The 11824-nt window shown below is 42.2% G+C and overlaps 1 protein-coding gene across 1 annotated transcript; it reads left to right on the top strand.

Annotated features, from left to right (window-relative positions):
• Positions 1-1758: 1758 nt before the first annotated feature.
• hus1 (HUS1 checkpoint clamp component) lies at positions 1759-10505 on the top strand. Its single transcript, XM_079489098.1, has 8 exons — positions 1759-1953; positions 2730-2857; positions 3016-3192; positions 3575-3682; positions 4526-4600; positions 5464-5563; positions 7549-7671; positions 9972-10505. The coding sequence occupies exons 1-8, from the start codon at positions 1902-1904 to the stop codon at positions 10058-10060; spliced, it is 852 nt and encodes a 283-aa protein (XP_079345224.1). The 5' UTR covers positions 1759-1901; the 3' UTR covers positions 10061-10505.
• Positions 10506-11824: the final 1319 nt, after the last annotated feature.

Genomic DNA, 11824 nt, shown 5'->3' with positions numbered 1-11824 from the left:
AGGAAACATCACTGAAGATACGTCCCAGGTGCATCCATGCGATGTATTTTTATTTATAGTTATTCTATTTATAGTGACTCATAGGAATAGACTATGTGACAACCAGGTATAGTCTGGTGACCACCGGAGAGGCGGGTGACCAGCTCAGTGGCCTTGTGTTTAGAGTGTCCGCCCTGAAACTGGGAGGTCGGGGTTCGATCCCCGGCCGGGTCATACCAAAGACTGTAAAAATGGTCCCAATGCCTCCCTGCTTGACACTCCGCATCAAAGGGTAATCAAATGATTCCCGAGCGCGGCACGGCTGCAGCTCACCGCTCCTTGGCTGCGGCTCACCGCTCCAAGAGATGGGTCAAATGCGGAGAACAAATTTCACTGCGGTAACGTGTGTGACAAATCGTACGACTTTGACTTTGACAGCCGGAATGTAGACGGCACCCGGGTGAGCAGTATGGATTAGCGCCCCAGCCTGTGTCCTCCGTGAGGAGGAAGACCAACAAACATTGGTGAGGCCTTTAGGAGGGCCATTATAGTCCACCACTCCTGAGTGCAGTGCCTGGTACTGGGAGTCTGTCCTGGGCCTGGTGAGAGCAGGAGTGGACCTGGTGAGACGTAGGAGGGGCCCGGTCAGGAGTCAACCCACAGAGCCTAGTCCTTCCACGCGCCAGATTTTGGTTCTCCCAGTACCGGCAGAGTAGTTCCGGAGCAACGGATTGTGTGGCCTTGCTCATTCCCTGATGGACTGATCAAGGGTAGCTACTGGGACGTAAGTCGGGATTTGATCAACCCCGGCTGGGTCGCCTGAGTGAGGGGTATGATGTTGGAAGACCCGAAACCCCGTTGATCTCAGGAAACATCACTGAAGATACGTCCTAGGTGCATCCATGCGATGTATTTTTATTTATTTATTGATTGTAAGTTGCTCTGGTTAGCTCTGCAAAGTCCCTAAATTGTAAAAGTAAAATCCATGTACACTCTCAGAGTTAAATGAACACAGTCTAATACAAGTCCACACCCTTCAGAGTCAATTGTATAATCTTTGGTGGTATATCAGCAAACAACTCTGATCAACACAGGTCCAATGCAAATGTCACTGCTGAACTTTGAACCCAACAATACCAGAGTTTGACTGACTTGTGAGCTGAACAACTTTAAAGGTACAGTAAGTGATATGTTTAAGTGTTAAATAGCTCTATAGCCTATACTGTACTGAAAGTATGTGCTGCTATAAAGCGTTGGTTTCCCTGTCTGTCTAATCTCTAAACTCTGGGGGCCACAGTGGCTCAGGGGGTAGAGTGGCCCCATGGGAAACGGAAGGTTCTTACGGTAGTTCAACAATCCTTCGCTAATGGCTCCCCTGGGTTAGTGTGGAGGTGTCCTTGAGCAAGACACTGAACCTGAACCCCCTAGCCTCGATACCCAGTCTTTTACTGAACCCCTAACTGCTCCTGATAAGCTGGTTGGTGCCTACTGTCTAGTTCAGGTTTCACACAATTGACAAATACCTCCCTCTAGTGAGTGTAATATATATTGCATAATTGCTTTTCAATCTCATTTGCTTGTATGTGTGTATTACTGGTGGAGGCTAGCCTCGGTCCCAGGCTTACTATCTGCGAAAAGAAGGTTTATTTCTTCATTCAACTACATTTATTCATTTATTTATTTTAATTATTATTCTAGTTTTCGTGGACTTTTATACATTTTTGGCTACGTCACAGAAGCGGAACCACCGTGAGGAGTAGGAACCAATGTTTTACAGCTCTTGTGGTCGTTGTTTCTGCCGGATGTTAAGTAGGAACGGAACGGAATTGGTGCGGCTTCAAAATTAAACCCGCCGATAGCGAACTTAACTTCTGAAGAATCACATTTATATTTTAATTATGATTAAAACGGATTAACCGAAAATGAAGTTCAGAGCCAAAATGATCGACGTGGGATGTTTGGGTCACTTCACGCGTGAGTTATTACTTATTACGATGTTTATTGTGATTGCTGATGTGAATACTGGCGAAGGGCTTACTGTTTAATTAAACATGTATTCTTATCTTAAAATGATTAAGATAAAATAAGATTATTGGCAGTTAATATAGATGTGTTGACCATGCAGACTAGAGAGAGTCTGAGAATGAGTCTTGAATCTCATAAAAGATCCTACACATTCACAGATGGACAAATTGTGTAATTAAATCAGCTACCATGTTTAGCTCTAAGCTGTATAATGCAACCAACACGACTCACTTTCTCAGTGACATGTATTTAATACCCATTTAGACTTACAATTTAGGCATTTAGCAGACAGAGCGATTTACGTAAGCAAGAACAATACACGACGGTAATACATGATACATAGAAATGCATCAAATGCATAGAAATTGTCACCAGAATCATAATCAAGCTAATAACCTGATATCTGTCTATCAGTAGTGTATCTGTACACAGTGAGGCTATGCGTATACATTAAAGAGTTCTACGTGCTGCATAACATTCAAAATTATAAATCTAATAAAATGCTAAATTATAAATCTAAATTTAGCCTGTGCTACGGGCCAAGATTGCGTCTGAAGAGGTGAGTTTTCACACTATGGTGGAAGATTGGGAGTGAGTCGGCAGTCTGCAGACTTGATCTAGAGTGGATTGTCTTGTCGAGTACCTTGCATGTGCAATAGTAGTTTTAGTTGGTCTTTAGCCTAAAATCTAAGTTAAAGTGCTTCTTTCTCATTTGTAATTGGCAGGTGTCGTCAACACGATCGCCAAGCTCACCAAGTCATGCGTGCTGAGGATGACTCCCGACAACCTGTTCTTCATCCTGTCCGGTAAAGTGGACAGCGGAGGGGTCAGCATGTGGTGTGAACTGTTGCAGGTAAACCGTACACATACGAAAAGGGTAGCTTGTTTTGTGTTTTGCATTCACTTGGTTTAAAACTATTCTCACAAATGGCATATTAAACTCTTCCCCCTCCCTCCCTCCCTCTCTTCTCTTCCCCTCTCTGTCTCTCCCTCCCTCCCTGTCTCCCCCAGGCCAACTTCTTTGATGAGTACCAGTTGGAGGGTGTCTCTCCGGAGGCCAATGAGATTTGCCTGGAGCTGGCGCCAGAGAACCTGTCCCGGGCTCTGAAGACGGCCCAAGCTGCCAAGTCAGTCAAGATCAAACTGACCAAGAAGCACTGTCCCTGTCTCACCATCGCTGCCGAGCTGGTGAGAGAACACTGTTCATTGAAAGGCAATAGTATGAAACTTCACCCTGTGATTACATTCAGTAACAAAACAATACCAATCATTTCCAGCAGTTATTAGTCACTGGAGTATAGATTTCTTTGAAATGATCAATTAAAACGATTAATTCAATTAATTATTGCACCCGTGGCTAAAACCCACAACTTGCATGTCGTGCCTGAAATTCAAACCCTACGTGTGAGACCAAAGTGGGCAACTGGTGTGATGTTTAGTGAGTGACTGGTGTGATGTCTTGTGATTGCTGTGATGTTTCTAGTGACTGGTGTGATGTTTAGTGAGTGACTGGTGTGATGTCTTGTGATTGCTGTGATGTTTCTAGTGATTGCTGTGATGTTTCCTGCAGCCCACCATGTCCAGCATCAGTCGGGTGGTCACTCATGACATCCCAGTGGACGTCATCCCCAGGCGACTGTGGAATGACTTCAAAGAGCCCTGCATGCCCGACTTTGATGTAAGACATTCTAATTTATATAAGCACACATATGTAGTGCAATAGAGTTTATATAAGATAATCTACTTTATAAGCACCCTGTATGGAATGGATGTAGTGTTAACCCATTTTGACCTGAGATCAGATTCTAAAAATGTCTTCTACATCCTGACAGTTTTCTGAAAAAGCTATGTTTCTATGTCAGTCGTTCTTCGATTTTTCAAAAATAGCAGACCTGCCTACTGTCTGTCCCTCCATAAAACATATAAAATAAAGGCGAAAGCCACAAAAGAAAAAACATTTAAAAATAGCAGACCTACAAGCTCGTAGCGCGCCACTCGGTGGCGTGCTATGAACTTGTAGATCTGCTATTTTTCAATAGCTAAAGCATAACATAATGCTAACACCAAAAGGGGTTCCCGCCCAAAATGGGTTAATGTCAATTACGCGCTGCAGTGCCAACCTCCGCCATGTGTCGACATGTCTCACAATGTTCCGAGTTTTGAGCATTCATATCGTCTGCGACATGACAGCGTTGCCACAAATCGTAATTAGGGAAGTGGATGTGGTCTTGTGCGTCTTCCCAACCAATCACAATACGTAACATTTTATGAAGGCGTGTGCAACCTTTCAGTCTTTGCGAAACACAGTGTAATGCTAACATTACACAGGCACTATCACCTTATGTTTCTGACTGTGAATAGTAATATCTACACGTTTAATGTATTTTGATATCTGCTGCTAGAAGAGTGAGGAACCCTGTCTGTATTACACACTTTATAGGCCATACATACTACATATATTTGATATTATAATAAATAATTGGGGAATCCTGCTTTTACTGAAAATAATCATTTCTTGCAGGTCAGTATTTATCTGCCTCCGCTGAAGACCATGAAGAATGTTGTAGACAGAATGAAGAACCTCTCCAACTTCCTGGTAGGGAATGACTTCCTGTTAGTATGGGATGACTTCCTGTCTATGTAATAATAATAATAATAATAAAACTTTATTTGTATAGCACCTTTCATGACATGAAATGCAGCTCAAAGTGCTTTACAGAGCAATGGAGGAAAGAAAGAAAAGCAAGGCATAAACATTAAAAAAAACAAGAGCAGTAATGCAATACACTGAGGACATGAATAACAAAAAAATTAAAAGATCAATTAAAAGCAAGGGTGTAGAAGTGAGTCTTGAGCTGCGGTTTAAAAATGTCTACAGAGGCTGCCTGTCGAAGGTACAGTGGGAGTTTGTGCCACGCCGTCGGCCCGTAGAAGCAAAACGTAGGAGTCGGGTATTGTGATTCTCAAACCAGCTGTCCTCAAAACGTATACTTACTGTTCACTGTAACTTGTAAAATTCAAGAGCAAGAGCCCAGCTCTCCATGCTTCTATTACACTGGCACTATCACGTCATGTATATATGACACGGAATACACTCCCATTCATATATGTTTTATGCATAGTTGATATCTGCTGCGATTTGCATGACTTTTATTCAGACAAGAAACTTGATATTGTTTTAATACTGATACTGACAATGAAGTGAAGTTGAGTTAAGTGAGAGGAAGTGCAAGAGCAGTGGAAATATCAGATCTACAAGCTCACAGCATGTCATATCCGCGACATGTTCTGACATCTGAGCTTGTAGATATTGTCTATTTTCAGTGCGTGATAGTGTCATACAGCAGAGCATAAACTGGACATTAGGAATATTGTAATATTCAGCATTATGTAAAATGAGCTTATGTCAGGGATTTAATTTTGTGTGTGTGTGTGTGCGTGCGTGTGTGTGCGTATCAGGTCATTGAGGTCAACATGAACGGGGAGATGAACTTGAAGATAGAAACAGACTTGGTTTCTGTCACCACTCACTTCAAAGACCTTGGGAACCCTTCCTGGGGTAAATACACTGCATGCACTTTTTTTAAATAAAATAGTTGACGGTCATTTTTTGTATTTCTTTTTTTTATACTTTGTTGTACAATGGTGTCACAAAATATTTTTTAAATAAGTCGTTTAGTTTGATTAAAGCTGCACTACTACTAATTTTCCTCTCCTACCCCATGGTTTCAGATGATTTATCTTTAAACTATTGAGCTAATAGAGCATGCATGCATGCTTGCTTGCTTGCTCAGGGGATTAATTGAATCTTGACCATCTGATAAAAATGTGTGTCAGATCCTGTGTCTAGGAGGTGAGACATGACGTTTGACACGATATAAATAGAAGAGCAGGGAGACTAAATACAACCACCCATATTGTATACGTTATATTGTATTATACTCTACTACCACACAAGATTGTGTGCTCAATCAGTGGCCACTGATTGTGTGCTCAATCTGTGGCTCAGTGGCCTTGTGGTTAGAGTGTCCGCCCTGAGACTGGGAGGTCGGGGTTCGATCCCCAGCCGGGTCATACCAAAGACTCTAAAAATGGGACCCAGTGCCTCCCTGCTTGACACTCAGTATCAAGGGTTGGATTGGGGGTAAGTCCCTGCGACATACTAGCGTCATGTCCAGGGGGTGTACTTGTACATCAAGCTGCCTCACGCTACAGAAACAGGAGATAGGCTCCTGCCCTATGGGCCTCATGGCTCGGCAAGGCTACTTACTTACTACTACACAAGATTGGACAGAATTCATTCGTATTCATTAAAAAAGTTACATAGGGCTACTAGTTGCCTAGTTTACTCGTTTACTGTCTTACCCCTAAACATCCAGTTCATTATGACATTATCATACGTTCGTAATAAAACAGTCCATCTTTGTATCCAATGGTGGACAAAGTACTAGACCTCAGTCCTCCAGTATAGATACTCCTGCTCAATGATTAAGATACTAAGTGAAATTCCCCATTTGTAACAGGGAGTTGTACAGGGTACCAGAGTAGATGTTGTGGATCAGGGAGTTTGAAGTGCTGTTGGCTTAGGTTGCTTCTTTTAGGCTTGCTTTCATAAACCTATATATTCATCATTTGCACTTCAATTACTAATCAAGTACCATGTTGTAACTTGTGGACCAGGGTGGACATCACTTCACTATAACATTATTATCAGTATTCCTATGTCTGCTTGTTATAAAGTGACTTTGGGCTTGTTTTTCTGTGGCGTCGCTTGTAAATATCGGTAGTTGCGGGTTGCGTTTTTTTTGGGGGGGGGGGCTTGTTTCTCAAGTGTAGTTGTTTATTTGGGCTTTTCTTCCAATTGATTCATCGGTTTAAATTGGTGGTTCTCAAACATGTTCATGTCATGTATTTGTCCTCGGACCCCCATCTGGAAATATCTTGTGCAAGGGATGCCCATACATGATTTGTGTAGCTATTTAAAATGTTTCAAAAACATTTAAAAAATCCCCCCTCCCCTTAAAGTGCTCTTAGCCTAGGTCGCTGCTTTTGGGCTCGTTTATATAAGCCAGGTTGCTTATTTCTCTCGCAAACTCTGGCAACACTGATCATTCAAACGTGTTTTGTACATAGACATAAGAAGGTAGACGCCTCCTTCGGCTCTGGGGCGTGTGTCTCTCGAGGGGAGGCGTGGAGGCAAGCTTTCCCGAGGTTCTTTGCGAAGCAAAGCGGAAGCTTGCCAAGCTTGCCGCGTGCGTAATGGAAGAGGATGTTCGGTAGGCCAATCAGAAGCGCGACTCCCCCTTTCCCAGTTGCATGTAAACGTTTGTTTCCTCATGCCAATAAAGCTCCTTGATTGAATTGAAAGTCCTGGAAAAGACGCGCTGTGATTGGCCAGTAGTCACTCGAGTGGCAGTGTCGCAGTGTGCCTTACTGCCTTCCGCACTTCGGCTTGACTTCCTCCTCACGCTGGAGACAAATCACTCCAATGAACTGCAGCGGCCAGTGAGGCATTTATTTATTTTAATATCTATGGTTTTGTAGGTGAAGCAGGCTCTCAGTGTCAGAGAAGGGACCCAGAGGAAATGGTGTGGACCAGGGTGGACATCAGGAAACTCCAACAGTTCCTGGTGGGCCAGCAGGTCAACCCCACCAAAGCCATGTGCAGTAAGTAAAAGTGAAAACACACACACACACACACACACACACACACAAAAGGCCTATGGCTTGTTTGCATTTTGGTCCACTGAACACTAGCCTCTCCACCCACACCGTTGACTTGCACGATTTTCCAATGCTTCTGCTGTACAGTCCGTGCAACGGATGCTGTGAAAACGATACCAACGGTATATGGGAGTACCATCTTTGTAGATTGAAACTTGAAAGTTACTGTGTTTTGAATGTATGTATTTATTTTAATTAAAATATGGACAGTTTCTTCGCAACAATTATGTATATAGTACTAACAAATTGCATTAGTTCTGCAGAATCTGCACACACACACACACACACACACACACACACAGTATTAATGTACTGTTCTTGTGTGCCTGTTCTAACCAATAGATGGCAGTAGTTTACACTGAATCACATCACATTATATGCTGATGTCCCTCTACCTGCAGACTACTTCCAGTGATTCATTCATTATTAAGGCATGTTGCAGTTTCTCTCAACAGTGTCAGTCTCATGGCCTTCTTTTAACATTAGTCACCACTGCCCATGCAAGGGGTTCGTTGAAACTCTTCAACATTTGCGTCTGTGGGTCAACCATAATCAGACAGATACTGTGTGTGACTGTGCATTATAATAATAATAATAATATCTGGGATTTATATAGCGCTTTTCATGACACTCAAATACGCTTTACATGTGTTGGGGCCAGGGGGGGAACAATTATGATGCCATTTTGATTAGTTCAGTTTGACAACAGAAATGAAAATAAACTGGTATACATTTTACTATGTAGGAATTTACCTGTTGCTCTTGAGGGTATAAACCAGGGGTTGTACACACTCTTTTTTTTAAAGGGAGCCATATTTAGATTTATTACCCCATGGGGGGGGGGGGGGGATCAGTCGCCCAGAGGCGGCCCAGCAGTTAAGGTTACAGCTTATATGTAAGTATAGGAAAAATAAAAATTACTGTAATATACAGTAGAAACAAACAAGGCAAAAGACAAGATGCATCAAAAAACAATAATACTACAGAGGTATACTGGGCCATTACAAAAGTTAGATACAAATGTATCGCATTCCATTCCAACTACTTTATTTAACTACTGTGTGATATCAATATGCTTTTGCTGGCAGCGTTGCAAGTGTTTTAAAATTAAAATGGCACAATAAAGCTCAAAATGCATTGTGTTGTGAGCTTGTAGATCTGCGAACACTCTTGGATGACGGAGTAAGGAGGGAATTAATTTATGAAAAAACATAAAAAGTTGCAATATGGAGAAGTAAGGTATCTGCCGAACAGCAACAATTTTATAATAATAATAATAATAACTTCATTTATATAGCACCTTTAAAAAAATATGTGCAATAGAGGTGAGGTTTTAGAAGAGATTTAAAAGAGGACACTGAGTTCGCCTGCCTGAGGTCCCCAGACAGTGAGTTCCACAGCCGAGGGGCCCGTACAGCAAAAGCCTGGTCGCCCCTTTGTGACAAGGCGAGACTTTGGAACCTTCAATAAGGCTTTGCTCGATGATCTGAGGCAGCGGCCTGGCTTATAGGGAGTTAACATATCACAGATATAAGCAGGGGTCTGACCATTTAGGGCTTTAAAAACAAGCAATAAAATCCTAAACCTCACGGGTAATCAGGGAAGGGCCACAAGCAAGGACTGGTGTAATGTGCTCACTTCTCGAGTCAGGAGCCTGTCAGTTGCAGTCTTCGGATGTTTCGCATACTGATACCTGAATAAAGTGCATTATAGTCAAATCTGGGGGAGATAAACGCGTGGATGACTTAACTACCATGGTCACCTGGATATCAAAAGATAGCTCAGTTGTTACGCGTGATGTCCGCGTAACAATGGAAGATTTTAGGAAGGACCGTATCAAATCTGACCTCATGCATTGCCACCATTGGCCTGCCGTACAGAAAAAACAGAGGAATGTCTCGATCGCTCGTACTATAATCACTACCGATTAAACATGCGCAGGTCGTCCAATGATCCATGGGTCGGCGGTTCGAATCCCGGCTCCTCCTGTCACATGTCGAAGTGTCCTTGGGCAAGACACTGAACCCTACATTGCCTCCAATGCGTTGGTCGGTGTGCGATTGCCACCATTTGTGTGTGAATGTGGGTAGTGAGGACGCTGGCGTCGACTGTTCGCCGCTTCACCTCCCAATGTATGAATGAATGAACCATTGTAAAGCGCTTTGAGCACTTGGAAAAGCGCTATAAAAATGCAATTCATTATTATTATTATTATAACCCTTCTAACATCCTGTCCTCCTCAGATGTCGTCCATAAGAGCATTCTCCACCTCATCCTCCTACATGAAGATGTGTCTCTGCAGTACTTCATCCCTGCTGTGTCCATCAGCTGAGATCTTCTGACCGCTCTCACACACAGAGGCCAACTTCTTATTTAGTGTGTGCGTGCGTACCTGTATTACTGTACTTGTGAGGGGTGTGTGTGTGTGTGTGTGTGTGTGTGTGTGTGTGTGTGTGTGTGTGTGTGTGTGTGTGTGTGTGTGTGTGTGTGTGTGTGTGTGTGTGTGTGTGTGTGTGTGGTACACAGTACTTCCTGATGACTGATTTGAACAAGATGACAATGTACATTTTAGGTAGAAGCAATAAATTCTACATTGTGTGTTTGTATGATCTGTAGATTTCTTGGAAGAATGGTCAACTAGAATTAATAGTCTACTCAGGGAGCCAGCGTAAAGCTTTAAGAACTGGAGTGATCTATGTTAGATTAAAATCTATAAACCAAACAGCGAATTTACAATCTCACAATGTGTTGCTTTTAGAATATTATGTATTGTTGAATTAAGAGATGCTGGGGCAGCGGTGGCCGAACGGTTTGCGGAGCGGTCTTGATACCGGAAGGTCGCCAGTTTGAATCCCCGGACCGGTACGTTAAGAAATTACCACCGCTGAAGTGCCCTTGAGCAAGGCATTGAACCCCTACCTTGAAATGTTCTATGAGCAGGGTGTGGCTGTAAACAAGCATCTCGAGCTTAGTCCACTTCCCTGGGTAAACAAAGAACTTTGCTTTGCTTTGTGAATAATCCAATCTCCTGATTGGGTTTTTGGGTGGATAAATCTTTACTCATTATGAAAGTGCATCTGCCCACCTCCCAACAGTTAAACAGATAATAAACATCATGGAGGAATATGAATTTCCTCTTACCGTAATGTATTTAGTGGACAACCTACGTATCAGTTGCTCTGGTGATAAAGCCTTGACTTAAGCATACTGTAACTCAATATGTGTGAAGGATGAGACACGCATTCATTTACAGGAAAGGGGTTTGGGGATTAGAAGTATTATGACACTCATAATCCTGACGTTGGTCATTGAAGGTAAATTGGTAAAATTGAATGAACTAAAATTAATTCTCACATGAAGTAGGCCTAGCCTATTCACATGTTCCTATATTTGTTAAACCTAGTCAAAAATATAAAAGGCTTCAGTGGTTAATGTAACCTTTGTAACCTTGTTTCGAAAGGTGCTTTATAAATAAAATGTACTTACTAGGTTTTGTAATAATAATTACATTTACTATGTAACCTAACTAAAGTTTTCCAATAAATATTGTGGAGTAGAAAAGTACAATATTTGCCCCTGAAATGTATTGGAGTAGAAATGTGTAGGCTATTGGAAAACGGACATATTCAAGTAACATACATTCAAGTACCTCAAAATTGTACTTGAGTACAGTGGCCTACTATCATTTTCCGTCACTGTTATCTGGGCTTGTTTCCACACATTCATGGTATTAGGAGGAGAAGGCCAATGAGATCACTGATAAGGTTGGATTGTTTTTAATCTTATTTCCAGATCTAGATCGATGCATGCTGGTATAAAAGCTCACAGGTTGAGGCAGGCTTCACTGGCTTCATCTATCCATCCGACTTTCGGCACAGTGCAGACAAGGAGGGGGTAACCTTTTTGCCATTGTCTTCGTCCAATGTATATTTTGTTAGTATATTGTGTCTTTTTTCCAGACATTGACCATATTTCACATGCTTTCATCTCTCTATCTCTATCTCTGTGGTGTTACAGTCATTTGATGGTCTCTCTGTATGTGCATGTGGTATTAAGATAATTTTATTCACTCTGTATGTGGTATTACAGTAGTTTA

Source organism: Electrona antarctica (assembly GCF_951216825.1).
Source record: "Electrona antarctica genome assembly, chromosome: 20".
In the NCBI taxonomy this organism is placed as follows: Eukaryota; Metazoa; Chordata; class Actinopteri; order Myctophiformes; family Myctophidae; genus Electrona; species Electrona antarctica.
This window is presented reverse-complemented; position numbering and strand designations above follow the sequence as displayed.